Genomic DNA, 18872 nt, shown 5'->3' with positions numbered 1-18872 from the left:
ACCTGCAGAGATTGAAGCCAACTTGCAGAGGGACACATGGTACTGTACCCCAGGATAGGGGAAGATGAAAAAAGGAAAAATGCCAGAGATACTGTCATTCATACCAGAAATAACTGGGGTAACCAATGCCTTCAAACAACTGCTACTTGTCTAACAAGGAGCCAAAGGTATTTTAAACCAATTGCTGTGAAGCTACCACAGGACCGATAGAAAACATATCGAGTCTCCTGTGGGTCATGTCTTGTAGGCAGTGGGCTGTGACGGTTGTTTGACGCTTTCATACAGCTGCTTGTAACACTTGCAACACGAAGAAATTATGTTTGAGTACCAGGGACGTACTCATGCCCCTGACATCATGAGCTCTAGGTCTTCAAGCTGGAGGAAGTTCTGGATTTAGAAAAATTACCACACGAATCCAAGCTGAAAAAGTTTTTAATAGTCCTCCTTTTAGTTCTACTGGAATTAATAAATAACAATGTTTATTGGGGCCAGGTTGCTGCTGTTCGTTTAAGGTAATACCTCAAAACTTTACTGGACATAGTAACAATTGATCTGGGTCACTGGTTACAGAACATAGACTCTTAATCTGAAAGGGCCCGAATTTAGAGTCTAGTACCCCCGGATTTTGAGTCATTGCAATGAACTCAGGGACGAAGCCGAAAGTCACTTCCCCCGTCCCCTTGAATGGGCGATGTCGTACGGGAGACCACATACTTCACTAATTCTCTTTGTTGATGCTAAAGCGAGTAGGAACGGCGTCTTCAGAGTGACATTATATTCTGTTGCATGGTGTAATGGTTCGTAGGGAGATCCTTTCAAGGAGCTAAAGACGCAAACCATGTTCCAAGGAGGTCTTATCTCCGACTGGTGGCAAGTGATCTCATAACTTCGTATGAGTAAGGAAAGGTCTAACAAAGAGGAAAGGTCTACTCCATTCAATCTAAAGGCTAGGCTTATTGCTGAGCGATAGCTTTTCACCGCCGAGACTGAAAGGAGTTTTTCCTCTCGAAAGTATATGAGAAAATCCATTATTACGGGAATAGTGGCATTGAGAGGAGAGATATCCCTTCCACGATACTAACCACAAATGACGTTCCTCCTTGCTTGGTATACCGAGGCAGAGGACTGTTGTAAGTAACCAGAAATTTATTTCACAGCCTGTTGCGAAAAGCCACTCTGAGAGAGATGCTGGATAGTCTCCAGGTGTGAAACCACAGAGATGGGACATTCTTGTGAAAGATGTTCGCATGTGGTTGTTTGAGTAGATCAGGTTGTGGGGGTAGTTTTCTCGGAAGATCTACTAGAAGATGCAGGAGGTCTGGGAACCACTCTGCATGATGCCATAGCGGAGCTATGAGGGTCCTCATTAGGTTGTTGGATGCTCTGAGCCTGTTGAGCACACTCCTCCTCAGATAGAATTTGGGAAATGAGTACACGTCCATGATGTCCCATCGTTGTTGGAATGAATCTTGCCATAGAGCCTGAGGGTCCAGGACTGAGGAGCAGTACAACAGGAGCCTGAAGTTCAGGGATGTTGGGAACAGGTCCACTGTCGGGGAACCCCACAAAGTAAGGACTTTGTTGGCTATCAGAAGATTCAAAGACCATTCGGAACCCACTATCTGAGTCGCTCTGTTCAGGTTGTCCGCGAGCACATTCCTGTTGCCATGAATGAAACGAGCTGATAGGGACACCAAATTATCTTCTGACCATCATAGAATCTCTACTACAAGATAGAATAGGGGCAGCGAAAAGGTACCTCCTTATTTGTTTATGTAAGCCACTACTGTGGTGTTTTTGCTTGTCAACACCACAGAGTGACCTGCCAGCAAGTGATGGAACTGCTGGAGAGCTAGAAAGGCAACCCTCATCTCCAAGAGATTTATGTGCTGGTACCTTTCAGATTCAGACCATAGGCCTGAAACCGTGTGTTGCAGTAAGTGGGTACCCCACCCTTCCTTTGATGTGTTTGTATAGAGCAACAAGTCTGGAGGAGGGACGAGAAGATCCTGGCCTTTGCGGAGGTTCTCCTCTACCATCCATCAAAGCAGGTTCGCCCCTTGATCCCGTATGATGTAGACTAGAATATCCTGGGAGTTCATGTGTTGGTTCCACATGGATTTCAGCTGCCATTGCAGGGATCTGATCCTGAGGCAGCCATTGGGAACTAGACAGAGCAGGGAGGTTAGATGGCCTGGGAGACTTAACCACTGTTGGGCTGGGAGATCTTCCAATCTGAGGAAGGCTTTTGCCACTTTTCTCAGCTTGAGTACTCTGTCGTGTGATGGGAAGACTTTCTGGATATTGGTGTCTATAATCATACCTAGATAAACCAGTCTTTAAGATGGAAGCAGAAAAGACTTCTGGAGATTAATCAAGATCCCCAGATCCTGACAAAACTCCAGGAGTTTGTCTCGGTGATGGAGAAGGGTCATCTCCGAGTCTGCGAGAACCAGCCAATCGTCGAGATAACATAGGAGACGAATGCCATTCATGCGAGCCCAAGATTACACTTGGGCAAACACCTTAGTGAAGACCTGAGGTCACGAGACCGAAGCAGAGAACTTTGAACTGATAGCGTATGTTCACGTGTATGAATCTGAGATACTTCCTTGAAAATGGATGTATTAGGATCTGGAAGTATGCATCTTGGCGATCTAATGTGCACATGATGTCCCTTGGCCTTACTGCCTGGATGACCGTGTCTGCCGTCTCCAATTCTGAAAAGAGTTTGTTGGACAAACTTGTGAGAGAGATCTAAGACTGGTCTCTAGCCTCTTCACAAGGAGTAGTCGACTGTAGAAGCATGGAGACCCGTCGAGGACCTCCTGAAGAGCACCCTTCTGCAGCATGGTCTGGACCTTGGCCCAAAGGGTTTGGTCCTTTACGGATCTCTTCATATAGAGGCTTAATGGAATTGGATGCCGAGTCAGAGGAGGGAGAGATTGCGTGAATGGGACATGATAGCCTAAGCCGATCACAGTGACCGTCCAGATATCAGCTCAGTGATGCTGCCACCTTTGCCAGAGGCATTGCAGGCATTCTCCAACTGGTGGTCCGTTGGGGCAATTGCTCTCCCTAGTGGGAGCAACCTCCCTGGACACTCCCTCTACCACTTTTCTTTCCTCTGAAGAATTTTGTCCCTTTTTGATCTCTGGCTGGAAAGGGAGGTTTAGACACCATAGGCAGTCCAAAGAACCTGGAAGTCGAGGGGTTAGAGGTGTTTTGCAGATTTCTGGCAGGCTCAAAGAATATCTGTTTAGAGGTCAGCCTGTGTCCCTCCTTAACTTAGAAGAAGTCGCTGCAGACTTGGCTCTGAAATATAGGGAATCCTTTTCTTAGCACTGGAATCAGATGTAAAAGATGGCTGTGCTAAAGAAAAACTGCTCTGGGCAAATGTTTTCCTGGGGTCTGAGAGACCGCCCTGATAAGAGGCCCACAACGCCGAACTCTCCAAAGGAATTCGCGGGGTAGTCCTGGCCTTGGAGGGTTGAGGCTGTTGTGGAAGTTAAACCAAAGGAATTTTTCAGGTCTGATACTAAAGGATTATACCACGAAGGAAGGATACTCCCTTTGAAAAGTCCAAGGTCTCCGTGGGGAGTCCGGGAGGGGGAGAACGCCTTTGGTTGGGAGGGCCTTCGGATACCCGATGATTTCCAGGACAGAGTCTTTGCAGCATGAGCAGGTCCTCTTTCGTAGGTTGAAGAGGCCAATCGGAGGAGAGGGGAACGCTCGCAAATTTATTTGGAGGATTTAAATCCTTCAGGAAATGGAATTGGTCTACTGCTAGAGGTACTCTTTGCGGAAATCGTTGCCGGAGGTGTTGGGTCCGCAACTGATCACGATTCCGGGGCTTCAGCTTGTGAAACACTAGTGAAATTGCGAGATTCATGATTGAATCACACTCTAACGGTAGCGTTTCACAAGTGAAAACGTCCGATTCACGAGCGACCGGTGATGATCGTGAAGGAAGATGACCTACGGGCTCTTGAAGAACTGGAGCGTGACTAACACTCGTCAAAGGAGAGGGTAGAGGCCTTAGAACCAGCGTGACTGAAAGCGTTGAAGAGCACTTTGCCGTGGTCGAAAGCATCAGCCTAGGAGATCGTTTGGCTAAAGCGCCCCAGACCACAAACAGGACAAGATGTAGCTTAGCAGAACACATTTCAGTGGGTTGCCCTTGATCGGTCAAAGTTTGTTGTGGAGAAGAGCGCTTAGATAATTCTGCTCACAATTGTGAGCGTTCCGCTCGTGGTAGTAATCGTCCTGATTGTGATCCTGATTGGTCCGATCCCGATCTTTAAGCATCTCGGTCGTGATCATGAACGTCTAAATCATGATCGCGAGCGTCTGGAACGTCTAGAGTGCTTTCCTCAGGATAATGAGCGCTGCCTTCGTGATCGTGGGCGCCCGCTCTCGTGAACGTGAGCGTTGCCCTCTTGAACATGAGCGCCGTCCAGGTGAACATGAGTGTCACCCTCGAGATCGCGAACATCTAGATCATGAATGCGAACATACAGATCGGGACTTGAATTGTGTATCTCGTGATCGTGAGCGTAAATCTCGTAATAGTGAGAGCCGACCTTGTGATCGTAAGTGTAAGGCTCGTTATTGTGAATTTCAAGAGAACGTCTTCACGACGAAGAGCACCGAGACCATGATAACCTTCGGACTCATGAAGTGAAGCTCTAATAGAGTCACACCAGTTCTGAAAAATGCACTGGACTACCAGGAATTAAGCTCATATAGACCTATTTCAAATCTATCCTTTATCTCAAAAGTGCTTGAATATGTAATTCTTGTACAACTAGTCAGCCACTTAGAAGTAATAGAAGCTTTGCCTGACAACCAATCTGCTTACCGAAAACTATACTCTACGAAGACAGCCATCTGCTCTACTGTAAATGATATGCTAGAAATGATGGATGAAAATAAATGTGGTATTTTAATATTGCTCGATCTCAGTACTGCTTTTGATATAGTTGTGCATGAACTGCTACTAAATGATCTACGGTCCATCGGCGTTGAAAATCAATCTCTCGAATACCTAAAAGACTACTTGGTTGGTAGAAATTACAGTGTACAAATTGGAAACTCTTAATCATGTGAACCCTTAAACAGAGGGTACCCCAGGGGAGTGTACTTGGACCAATCTTATTCTGCATCTATACAATTGGTCTATCGAAAATGCTACAAAGGCATGGCGTGAAGTTTAAACTTTTTGCAGATGACAAACAATTTTACTTCTCCATAAATGTTATACATGACACTACTGAAACTCTAAACCGAATCCTTGATAGTGTTAGAGAATGGATGACATTTAAACAACTAAAATGAAATGAGAACAAAACTGAATTCATGGTGGTGGGCAAGAAAAACAGCGTGAGAAACTTGGGTGATATTCAAATGAACATAAATAATGACTCGGTACCGATATCTAGTAAAGTTCGAGATCTAGGTGTATTTCTTGACTGTAACCTGTCTCTAAATGCCCAAATAAATAATGTAATAAAAAGTGCTGGTTATCATCTAAGAAATATTGCGTTTATAAAAAGGTACCTGGACGAAAATTCTGTAAAGAAACTTGTGATAAACTGTGTTATTACCAGGATTGACTACTGCAACTCTATTACAATTTACCAAAAGTCCAACTTAAGAAATTACAAAACATAATAAACAGAGGAGCAAGACTGATGAAAGGTGTCCCACCTAGAGAAAGGATCACCCCTATACTAATTGATTTACACTGGCTGCCGATTAAAGCGAGAATTGAATTTAAAATTTAAAATATGTAAAATAACCCACTAAGTTATCAGAACCAGTCGTCCAAAATACTGGTCGTGTCGACACGAGAATAGTTACAGATGGCTTCAAACTGTTGGAACCTAGATTTATGTCCACTTTGGGCTCCAGAGCCTTTAAATATGCGGCCCCTTGACTATATAATAAGCTCCCACGAAACATTCGAATGATTCAAGATATTTTGTAGGTAGTAGGTTGGCCAGGGCACCAGCCACCTGTTGAAATACTACCGCTTGAGAGTTATGGGTCCTTTGACTGGCCAGACAGTACTACTGTACATTGGATCCTTCTCTATGGTTACGGTTATTTTTCTTTCGCCTACACATACACAGAATAGTCTGGCTTATCCTTTACATATTCTCTTCTGTCCTCATACACCTGACAACACAAAGATCACCAAACAATCCTTTTTCTCTCAAGGGGTCAAATACTGCATTGCAGTCGTTCAGTGGCGACTTTCTTCTTGGTAAGGGTAGATGAGACTCTTTAGCTATGGTAAGCAACTCTTCTAGGAGAAGGACACTCCAAAATCAAACCATTGTTTTCTATTCTTGGGTAGTGCCATAGCCTCTGTACCATGGCCTTCGACTGTCTTGGATTAGAGTTCCCTTGCTTAAGGGTACACTCGGGCACACTATTCTATCTTCCTCTCTCTCTAAAGTTTTTATAGTTTATATAGGAAAGATTTATTTTTATGTTACTGTTCTTGAAATATTTTCTTTTTCTTTGTTTCCTTTCCTCACTGGGATATTTTCCCTGTTGGAGCCCCTGGGCTTATAGCATCCTGCTTTTCCAACTAGGGTTGTAGCCTAGCAAGTAATAATAATAATAATAATAATAATAATAATAATAATAACAATAATAATGATAATAATTAAGGCTTTCAAGAGGAAACTGGAGACTTTCTTATTTCATGAGTCTTTTGACAGTGACGATTTAACAGTAAATGAACAATATGTGACTTGAAAAGATAAATACTGTAAACGAACAAGGTAAAACGACAGTGGAGGTCCTGTAGAGAGTGGGGTTCCCCTGCTGTATGGGACTGGAAAAGCCGCCATCAAAGAAAGAAAGAAAAGAAAGAATGCCTTCGCGAGGAAGAGCGCTGAGAACGTGATGACCTGCAATCTCTTATCTTATCTTTGGATCATTTCGAACAACTTCCTGAGGATGATCATTCAGGAAGACGAGAAGATGGAGTGTCTCGTCCCTGCGATCAGAAAGCAGATGGAGTGCTGGCCACCTGAAGATCATCTACAACTGCAGCAGGAATGAAGTTAGCTAGCAGGCTGTAAACATTCCTAAGGGGAGAAATAAAAGGCTGCAGATTAGGAGACAACGACGCCACAGGATGGCGAGAGGGCTCAGCGTCAACAGGAGGCTGTTCAGAGGGTGAAAGAAGGACCTCAAATATGTCCTGGGTGAAAGAAGCCACAGGCAAAGGATCCTTCCTAGCTCCACGCTGAAGGAGATGCAGAAGTGCTTCCTTCGAAGGGAAGACAAAATCCTCAAGGACGGCCAAGCCTGCAACATATCTGATAGAGAGAAGGGCACCTCGACGGCAGGAGGAGAAGGTGCTTTGCAAGGGGAAGCAACAACTACCCAAAGTCTGCGAGGCTGGCCATGAGTTAAAGGGGCTACGCTCCTACTCAATCGCTCCCCGGAGGAAGACAGGCAAGGAGAAGCATTGGACAGAGATGTAGGGGAGCACAAAGAATAAGCTAGTGATCTCTTCATCCCCGAATGAGACTGAGGAAGAACGATCACGCTTTGCCTTCTTCCTGCGTCGCCCAAATCTCTTCCACTGGGAGGCAGGCCACTCCCTACACTCGTCACAGGGTGCGCCCTGCTCGCAACGACGCCCCCTACAAGATGGACACACTGAGTGTGGGTTGGTCTCAATCGACGATGTGGAGGTCCCGCAAGGGAGACCCACATGACCAGGGCAGGTTTGCATGGGAGCATCGATGAAGAAGCACAGTCACACCTGAAAAGAGAGATGAGCGTAAAGCAACAATGCTATAGGCTAAACCTTAAGTAGGAGAGAGAGGAGACAACTGCTCCCTACCAGCCAAAAAGAAAAGGTGTCTAGATCAGTGATCTGTATGTATGTATATACGTGGCTGGGTACCCCTAGCCACCCCCTGTGAAGAATTTTTCTTCACTCTTCTTCTTTCATTTGTATTTTTGACTCTCCTAATAATACTGTAGCTACCCCTTATACGTTCTCTCCTACATTAAGTTTTCTTTATCGAAATATTGGGAAGACTATTTTAAATCTACTAAATCTTTTAACAGTAGCACACGTCATGCTCGTGACGTCACAGCGTAGATACGCACAGCAAGTGGCTTTATCCCGGCGTATGTTGGTTCTTTCCTTAAATTACTTGGGTCGAGATAAAATATTAAATTGGGTTTGAATTTAATTCCAATACATGTACTGCTGAATTGAGAGCAGCTTTTATTTCTCAATACCAATTAAGGTTTGTTAATTTTAAGATGTTTGCCCATCGCAATAGCCCATTGCTTATTTCTCATTTTAACTATCAATTTTTAGCAAGCCAGAATAGGTAGGATTATTGTATATATAAAGTTCCTTAGAGCAGCAAGATTTCTCTAAAGTATTTAGTACAAAATCTTGCCTCCTATGCACTCCATGCAACAATATATTGTCCTGTCTTAAAGTCCCGATATGGCACCTCAACTGGGTTACCTTGCGCATGATGATTCTCACCTGTCTGGAAAGGTAAAGCGAGGTGATCCCTCTCAACCTTAACCTAAGCCCATTCATACGGAAGCAATCGTGGCTGTCTGACCTACTTGGCCGACTGGCCAGTGAGTGAATCTGCACCTCTGGCTCACCCCCCCCCCCTTTCCCAAACCTCGACTCACCTAGAGTCCTGCCGGTCGGAGAGTTAGAGAAGAAGAAGAGCCTGTTAAACCATATCTTCCAAAGTGAGGATTTTAGGGGTGAGCCAGTCAATAGTCAAACTGCAAGAAACGGTCAACAGCCATTGAAGGGCAAAGGACAGTATTCCAAGGAGTGCAGGTAACAAAAGTGGCCACTTAGTTATTCCCCCATTTCTTAGTTTAGGCTAATTTTAACTTGAGTAGGTAATCTGGCTATTACGTACTTCGGACTGTGTGTGGTGGAATTGTGTGTATATTTTTTCGATATTATTTTTTGCTTTTGAGACTAGCACAGTCTCTGGGTTACATGGGCCATGTGTCCAGCCCAATTCTGATTATTAATTATTGCAGAAGACCATAAGTCTAATCAATCATATTTTTATTTAATTTGCATTTCTTTTTGTTACGTTTTATGTTGTTCAGATGTCCATTTTCTTTTAATGTAACTTTGTATAATAAATCAATATTAGGTTAATTAAACCTCCGTCGTATCGTATTTTTACTCCCTCTTTTATTTCAATGTGCCTATTATGAATATTTGATCTCGGGAATGAATACCCGATATTTGAAAGGAGTAAGTAACTTGAAAAAGGGTGTGATAGCGAGCGAATTATTATTGAATATCTGCTTCGAAGGTAAAGATCCATATCTTTAAACTTTTAAAATTTACTTTACATCACTGCTCCCATCTTCTTTTTATTGTCTCTAATTACATTAACGTAAGATACCTGTCCAGCATCTAACTGCGGTCACTGGGACGGAACCGAAACAGAGCCTGAGAGTGCAAGATGACTGTAGACCTGACAAAGCTAGAGTAGGCCATCACATTACTTTTATTTTCACGTGTGGAGTTATCCGGCCTCTGGACAGAGCAAATTTTCCCCTTTAGTATTTAAGAGTGACGGTTAGTAAACTGCGGCAGTAAAGTTATTAGCAGAGTGTTTGTGCCCCGAGTGTAAGTGCTCATTATCCTCCCCTGATGATCTTTGTGTAACTGATGTAGGGAGACTTTCCTGGACTAACTAAGTTCCCACTCAAACATTTAATTAAATAATAAAATAAAATTCTCCACACCCCCTACCCAGTGTCTGGATAGGGTCGCCACCTCGCACCAAACCTTTAATTGGCTACCTTCCAGCTTTGCTGAAAGAATATCCGTAATAAATAACGTATGGTTTGTTAATTTGGTGAACAATGCCAAATCACAATCGGTAGCATGCCTACCAATAAATTCGTCGACGAGAGAACTGAATGATAAAGAAGATATGACCTTCCCAAATGCAATTATTGCCATACACCCATCTATAATCTTAATACTGTACTCCATAAGAGGGGCAGGGCTATAAAATTAAAATAAAAAAAAAAAAAACGAAAAATTTTCTAGGTTTAGGGTAGACGTGAACATTTAACCAGCTTTAAGAGAGAGCAACTCTGGTGGCCTATTGGAAACATCCCTATCTGGCGATCGCCGAACTGGGCTTCGAGGTCCCACTCGAACTCTACAGTTTCTTGTAGGGTCTGTGACCTTACCATCCTTGTTAAGTAAGGATGAGGAATTTATGGGGAGCATATAGGTCTATCTGCTGAGTCATCAGCAGCCTCTGCCTGGCCTTCCCTGGTCTTAGCTTGGGTGGAGAGGGGAATTAGGTGCTTATCATCTATCTATCTATCTATATTTATATATATATATATATATATATATATATATATATATATATATATATATATATATATATATATATATATATATATACATATATATATATATATATATATATATATATATATATATATATATATATATATATATATATATATATATACATATGGTCAGTCTCTAGGGGATTGCCCTGCTAGCCAGGACAATGTCACTGTCCCTTGCTTCTCCCATTCATGAACAGCCTATAAACTTTTAAAACATCAGTCGAGTAAATTATAGAAATGCTGTAATTAATTGCATTATCAAAAGTTTGTGTTTCTCAAATACTTTATGTATCTTGCATGTATGACCTTATTGGATTTTAGGAGTTATAGCATTTGATTTGGAGTTTCTTGCTTATTAAAATCAAAACTATCATCATTACAAATATTAAGATAAGTTGTTACAATGTAGAAAAAAAGTTTTGTAATTTTTTTAAACAAATAATCCTGTTATCTTTGCTACTTTTACTCTAAGTGAAAGATGACATATGAACATGAGAAATGTTGGATGTAACTTGCAAAGAAATACAGTATAAGTATAGCTTAAGATGCCTTGGTCATGGGAGTTGCAAGAGGTCACCTGCAATCACTCTTTTTTTTTTATTTTCCTTAAGAAAGAGAGGCCTCTTAATGTTAGGGGTCCAGAGAAAATAATTACGGGTACAGGGAAATACACATAGATTAAAAATAATGGGTGTCTGAGACAAATAATTGCTTTACGATTTACTGATAATATCATCTGAATCACAAAACCTGTTCTTCTATAGGAAGGTTATTGCTTCATACTCGATCCACATCACCCGTAACCCACTTACACCAAAAAATTACTAACATGTTGGCACAGATAGACATCAAATTCATATGACCATGATACAATTAAGCAATTTCTGAGAGAAAAAATGTCTTGAATAAAAACAATGGCAAGAGGAAAAAACTTCAAGTATGATACAAAGAGCAAACTCACATCTTTCAGTGACCATAAGGATGAAAGACTTTAGTGTGATGCAAAATGAAGAGGCTTTCCCTTACAGTATGTATTTACCATATATTTATAACAGCTTTGCTAGCAACTAGCACTTTATATCCCACTGTCCTAGCTTTGACTGTGTATAATGACATTAGTAAAAGTAAAATGTAATTAATACAAACCAATGTCTATACCAACAATTGAGGTAATGCATCCAGATGCTCTAAAAACTACTTTTAAGTTTCACAGTAGTGAAAAGGGACAAGTAAAAGATATGGCTGTTAAAAGAGGGAAGCATGCTGTAGCACATTATGTTGAAAGCTACCATTTCATAGCTGTTGTGTATTGTTTCAATACAGGTTTACAAAAAAGAAATATGCGATTATATTGGCATTAATAAAAAAGAAAGAATGAGACATATAAAACAAGGTTAGTCAAGGAAGATTTATAAATAATATGTAACTGAAAAAATATATATTTTAAATGACTCTAGTAATCGTAATCATATGACAGTGAGGAAAACACGACTTACAGTAAAAATAAGCAAAAAATCTCAAACTTAGAACAGCAAGAAACATCTTTCCCAAGGAAGCTCCTGAAAATAACTGAGAGAGATTCTAAAACAAATCTATAAAAAAGTAAACAATTGGCTAGTGGTCATATCAGCAAAACAAAGTTTGGGTACCTTAAGTCCTGAGCAACAGTACAATTTATAATAGATGTTGGCAAGCTTACTAAGGAAAAGTATTTACACAGAATCTACATCAGTGGAAAAAGCTCTTGACCTTGCATTACAAATACTGTAAGAACATAATAGCTGAAAATAAGATACAGTATAAGGTTAACTTTTCATGAAAATCCAGCTCCTATTGATGTAAAAACTTCATTTCTTTATAATTATTCCATAATTTTCTTCAAAATTCCACCACATTCTAGGAGAAGGGCATGTGTACCACTAAACCAGAACAAAGAATTGTGGACAAGTAAGGATGAAAAGCTAAAATTAATATCCTACTCTATATGCTAATTAACTTTGCCAACAAAGTTGGAAGGCGGTTATATTTTTACCCCCTGTTTGTGTGTTTGTGTATTTGTTTGAGTGTGTGTTTGTCAGTGAACACCTTCCTGGCCACAATCTTAATCGTAGAGTAATGAAACTTGCATGGATCCTCTGTTATGTAAAAAGCTGGAAATGATTAAATTCTGGAAGGTCAAGGTTCAAGATCAAGCAAACTGCCCAAATCCTGTTATCAGCCATAATTTATGAACAGCTTCCTGGTGACAATTTTATAGTTTATATGGGAAATATTTACTTTAATTCTGTTACTGTTCTTAAAATATTTCATTTTTCCTTGTTTCCTTTCTTCACTGGGCTATTTTTCCTGTTGGGGCCCATGAGCTTCTAGCATCCTGCTTTTCCAACTAGGGTTGTAGCTTAGCAAATAATAATAATAATAATAATAATAATAATAATAATAATAATAATAATAATGAAACTTGCATGGATTAACCGTTATGTAAAGAGCTGAAAATTATTAAATTTTTGAAGGTCTAGGTCCCAGCCTAGCAAAATATCCAATTCATGTAATCAGCCATAAGTTTGGACATTGATGTTACAGAGAACTCAAATTTGGCTCATATTTGAGGGTGTGAAAATCCACCCTATTTGATACATTCAAAGGTCAAGGTCAAAATCGAGCAAAGTCGAGAAATAAGCCGTGGCATAGGTTTGCACTCTTCTGAGTGCCCCTCTAGTTGAACTATGTATTTAAAAGTTCACAATCCATTCCCCTTGGCCAGAGATCCTTTCTATGGGACAAAACTGGCTGAGGCTGTAGGGAAAGGATGAGATAACTGATAAGAATCAAACTGTAGAGAAGAATATTTTTCCTTAAACACCTGGTCATTTCACAGATGATAGTCTTTTACATTAAAATTTTCAAGTATTCTGAAGGAATTTAGGTCATTAGGCCAACCACTGGGTCTGGGGAGGTTATTTACGTCTATTAACAACTAAACAGCCCACTGTCGCCATTTGAATTAAAAGTTAAAATAGGTTGAGCTTCAAGGTGGAGAAAAGAAATGAAGAACTGGGTAGTATGAGAGGAAAGAAAACTAATTTCTATGGAAGGTGTTAGAGGAGGTATAATATGATCACCCATTCCACATTTAAAGGACCACTGACATCCATAACCACAGAGAAGACTTCAAGAACTACATTAAAGATTTCAGAATACAGCATGTTGAAACTGAAGCAAGCTGAAGTTGAAATTTCAAAACCAAACACACCATTTCACGTATTTACTTTTCTGTAAACACCAAAGAAAAACCAGTAAAAACAAAACTTGATTTACTGATGTTAAATTCAGTAGTTCTAATCATGACAGTGAGTAAAAATTTGCACTTACATGGTAAAAGAGGAACAAGGAATAAGAAACGAGTGTCAAAGATTCTTTAACTCTCATTAAGAGGGAGCCTGAAGGACTGCACGGCAATGGTTTCCAAAGAAGATATTGTTTAAGGTATGAAAAAATCTTTCCCGCAACCTCAAATCATGTTAGCCTGCCTTTTATTGGTTGTACTGAGATGATCCTGTTAACCAGACCTGTTACGATAACAACTTATAAATTCCATTTCTGAGTTGTGGTCCTTAATGAAGGCTTTCGATTATTTTATTTGCATCTTCAACTCTCTCTCTTACATATATAGAAAGGGAAAATACTACAAGACTGAAACATGTGCCACAGAAATCAATTTGCTTGTTTTCACAAATAGATTTTAACTTTTCATTGGGAATCAATATAACTTTTGGATGGGACACGGTTCTGTCTTCAAGATTCTTATAATAATAATACTGGCCAAATTAACTTAATTGTTCAGACAAGTTACATCAATAGATCTTACAATCTCAAGTTAGACCAGTAACATTTGTGAATTTTTGTGAAGATGATAGGGAAATATGCTGAACAGAGAAACCTGTATCGTACTCATTACATATATATAGCTTTTATTAAATGGCAGTTTACCTAAGACTGTCTTCTGAGGAAAGTTAAAGAGAAAAATTACTGCCATGTTAATAACTTTAAATCAAGACTGAACACCATGCAGATTACTTCCAAATTTATTTTTGTACCTATACAAAAGGTTTTTTTTTTTTTTTTTTTTTTCAGAACATCTAAATCCCCAACCCATAATGCACCATTCCTTCAATATAGTATTTTACATATTGTCACTCTTCTTGGATGTTAAGGCCATTCCATTACAGTACCTCATCTTATCAGGCCATTCGACACTTCATTGGTCTTCCTTGACTCTTCCATTTCAATGTTTTTTTTTTTTTTTATTATTATTCTAAAATTTTCAACAACTTCCCATTTACCATTCTGCTAAATCCAAACCAGTTCCAGTGCTTGTCGTAAAGGCTAAATTCCTTTCCATTCCATCTCAAACCACTACATGCTATCTTTTTTTACCAAGCTAACCTAACATTTTTACCACTTTGCAACCTGTCCATTAATCTTCATCCCTTTTACAACATAGATATGTACTAAACAAGCAAGCTTTTTCTCTCAATTTGTATTCCATATTAAACAGCTACACTTCATCTTAAAAAGTTAGCTCTGCAATCCTTTAAAGAATTCCAAATTTGTTTTCTGCATGCACTACGTACACAGACTTACGAGAGACTACTATTTTTACATCCTACTATCATTAATTACATTCACGGCAAAATACCTAAACAATCTAAATAATTCCATTCTTCTACCACCCATATTAACATTTACTGGCTAGATATTTCTAGTATCTACTGTATTTATTCTTAAATCTTACTTTAAGTCACATTCACTGTCCCTTTTCTCCTACTTCGGACTCTTTCATTAATTACTAAAGTTTCTCTGCACTGTCACTAATTTGCCTTTAGAGGTCATGGATAACCAATCGGTAGAAAAAATAGCTTAATTGATCAAAAATAGAGTTGTGAAGAAGAAATAAATTCAGCAAAAAGGTATTACAGTCAAAGGAAACTTAAAACAATGTAAGAAATCAAACTAGGAGCCCAATGTTTTCTCATAAAATGGCTAAAAACATAATAAAACAAGTGAGGTAACATCTCTTTTAACAGGTTGCCTAAGGTGCTGGGTTACAGAAGCAGTAAGAGCTGAACAGGCAGATCCTTCAGAACTTTAACTTGATATATTGAGTAAAACAAAGATTATCTAATGAAAGTCATGGTAGGGGGGTAGTACTGTAAATGTACCTCAGGTGGTGGAGTAAAGGTAACACATTAATTGAACACAGTTTTTAATCTTACTGTAAATCACTACACCACTTCCAAAAGTCTTGCTGATATGACCACAAAATATTTAGTTAGCATTTACATCTTGATAGGAAATGTTTCTTATAGAAAAAGCTGTTCCATTCAAATTTCATTTGCAATACAGTATTAGAATAGCACAAATTATAAAATTCACAAATAGTTTTAGTAAATATTTGTTTCATAGTTAAGTCATAATACCTTAAAATACAGCATGCAGAACATTGTTGAATGTCAACAGAATGGATATATTAATGCTTGCAATTAAAAGCACCCTAATATATACAGCCAGTGACTTAACCAAAGGAGATAGATGCCAACCAGTCACCAAAAGTCCATCATTAGTAGTTGTAAATTCCCACAATTCCATGTCACTTGAGGATTCAGGAGTACAGGACAGTAGGAAGAGAAGCGATGAGAGGTGGCTTAGTAATAGCCACTACGATGCTCGTGCAGGGCCTGTCACAGAAATGCCAAGGCTTAAGCAGGCAATTTAGTTTTAAAATGAAAAATTTAAAGTAATTTGAATTTTTCCTAAAGATTAAAACCTTACGCTCTTTATTAGGGAACATTCTTTTGGCAAAGCTAGAAGACTAGCTATAAGACTTTTAGGAAGGTGTAACTACCCAACGCTAGTTAGTGCGGGGTAGGTGGTAGTACTGGCTATCCTGCTCACACACACACACCTGTGTTCTATCGTCACTTTTGCTTGCAGGCAGGACTTACCGGGAGATAGGTGGTGGTGGGCGAAATTTGTATACTTTAAAGAGCAAAAGGGAAATGTATGAGACAAAAAAGCAGCCGAAATAGAAGAAAATGAGAGGCAGCGAGAAGAAATGAGAAACAGCGTAAGCATGATTTAGAAATTGCTCGTTTAAGGCAAAATCTTCATAATAGTCTGCCAGGTAGCAGACCAGGAAGTAATGTGGCGTCAAGTAGCAGATGAGGTAGTAATTCATCATTGAACGATGATTCTGATAATTTAGGTATGGGGGCACTGTTGAAATTAATACCAAAATTTGACGAGGAAGATTTAACAAAATATTTCATGTCTTTTGAAAAGTTAATGAATAGAGTAGGTTGTCTAAACAGTTCCTCCTTTACTTGAACCAGATGACTCTGCCACTCACTGTCCAAAAGGAAAAGGTAACCCTTTTGGCTGACGTGTTTGACCGTAAGCAGAGTATTGAGAAAATTAATCTTCCTCACTCCTGTTTTCCTGAGGCTATACTAAGTAGTTTAGCTTTTTGATCTTGTAAATTAAAGCTCTCTTGATAGACCTTGATGCTTTTGAAGGTGTAGACCCAAATGGCATTTTTTCTTTTATTTCTACAAAGACAGCAGATTTCTTAGCTTCAAAGTTATGTTATTTTGCACAAGTTAGTAAGAAGAGCTTTTAGCAGTTGTTGGAGAATTGGCGATGTTACACCACTATGTAAAGGTGTTTGCGGTAGCTCAAGGCCAACTGATTACTGCACAATTTCCATAACTCCCATATTATCTAAAGTTTTTGAATGTCTTTTGGTAAAACGTCTTAATAGGTTTGCTGAAGGTAATCATCTGTTCCCTAGTTTGAAATCTGGTTTTCATAAAGGCCTTGGAGCCTGTGATACCCTTCTTAAAATCTCCAATGCTGTACAGAAATCTCTTGATTGTGGTTAGGAAGTTTGTACGATAGGCCTTGATTTTAGTGCTGCCTTTAACCATGTTAATCATGAGACCCTTGTTTTCAAACTCAAACAGTTGGGAGTGGGTGGGTCATTTCTTAGCACTATTATTGAATTTTCAAGTAATAGATCGCAAAGAGTTGTTGCAGATGGGCACCATGGTGAGTAGAGTTACGTGATATCTGGTGTTCCTCAGGGAAGTGTTCTTGGCCTATTACTTTTTATATAAACACATGACATGTAGTTTGACTTAGAAAACAAGACTGTTGCTACACACCTTGTATCAATTCTAGCTCCTGAATGTAGATCTGGGGTTGCTGAATCCCTTAATAGAGATCTAGCTAAAATTAGTGCATGGTCCAAATTATGGGGCATGAAATTGGATTCTAACAAAACTCTAAGTATGATTGTAAGTAGGTCAAGGATAATGGCTCCTCGACATCCAGATCTCAGCATTGATAACGTTTCTTCAACTCTATATGACTTTCAAAATTTTAGGTATGATTCTCGACAACAAAATTACTTTTGAGAAACATTTTAAGTCCGTGTCTTCTTCAATTGCACAAAAAAATGGCTTTTAAGATTTTTGGTGATCAATCTATTTTAAAGAAGTGTTTTAATTCTTTCAATGGTCTTCATCTGCTGATTCTCATCTTAATTTGTTGGATAGGAACTTACGGTGTATTAAATTTCTTATTCCTGATCTAGATGTTAATCTCTGGCACCATCGTTCCATTAGTTTGCTATGCATGTTGCATAAGATTTTTCATAATTCTGATCATCCTTTACATTTAGATCTTCCCGGACAGTTCCATCCTGTCTGTAATACTAGGCATACAGTTAATTCTAACAGTCAGGCCTTCTCCACCGTGGGGCTCAATACTACACAATATTCTAGAAATTTTATTCCAGCTGTGACCAAGTTGTGAAATGATCTGCCTAATCGGGTAGTTGAATCAGTAGAACTTCAAAAGTTCAAATTTGCAGCAAATGTTTTTATGCTAAACAGACTAACATATGTCTTTTTAAAGTATACATATGAAATATCTGTTTTGATGTTGTTACTGTTTTTAAAATATTTTATTTTGATTGTTCATTAAATCTCATACTGTTTACCTATTTCCTTATTTCCTTTCCTCACTGGGCTATTTTTTTCTATTGAAACTCTTGGGCTTATAACATCTTGCTTTTGCAACTAGTGTTGTAGCTTAGTTGTAATAATAATAATAATAATAATAATAATAATAATAATAATAATAATAATAGTTGTATGTCTGAGGATGAAAGCAAGTACTAAGATATTGTGAAAGAAACTGTTTTTAGTACATACAGGTTAGTACCAGAGGCGTACCATAAGAAATTTAGAAGTTTGAGAAGGGATGAGAGCAGTACATTTGTAGAGTATGGAAAGAAGTTAGAAAGATAATTTTGTGATTGGTTAACTTGCGCTGAAGTAGATAGTTTTCCTGATATCAAGAACTTAGTTTTGCTAGAAAACTTCAGAGATAAC

The 18872-nt window shown here is 39.1% G+C and overlaps 1 protein-coding gene across 7 annotated transcripts in view; it reads right to left on the bottom strand.

Moving 5' to 3' along the window:
* Positions 1–18872, bottom strand: part of LOC137641331 (plasminogen receptor (KT)) — a 565134-nt gene that overhangs the window by 57671 nt on the left and 488591 nt on the right. For 2 of the 7 annotated variants that reach the window (XR_011044482.1, XM_068373776.1), the window contains one exon: positions 15795–16154. The exons of 3 other annotated variants lie outside the window; for them this stretch is intronic. Coding sequence is in view for 1 of the 4 variants with exons in the window: in XM_068373776.1 (XP_068229877.1) it covers positions 16122–16154 (33 nt within the window). In the remaining 3 variants the exon portion in view is untranslated. Of the gene's footprint in view, positions 1–15794; positions 16155–18872 lie in introns of those variants that run through there. 2 more of the 7 variants (XR_011044480.1, XR_011044481.1) reach the window with 2 other exon arrangements.

Source organism: Palaemon carinicauda, chromosome 5 (genome assembly GCF_036898095.1).
Source record: "Palaemon carinicauda isolate YSFRI2023 chromosome 5, ASM3689809v2, whole genome shotgun sequence".
Classification (NCBI taxonomy): domain Eukaryota; kingdom Metazoa; phylum Arthropoda; class Malacostraca; order Decapoda; family Palaemonidae; genus Palaemon; species Palaemon carinicauda.
Note: the sequence above shows the minus strand (reverse complement) of the source record. Positions and strands in the feature narration are given on the sequence as shown.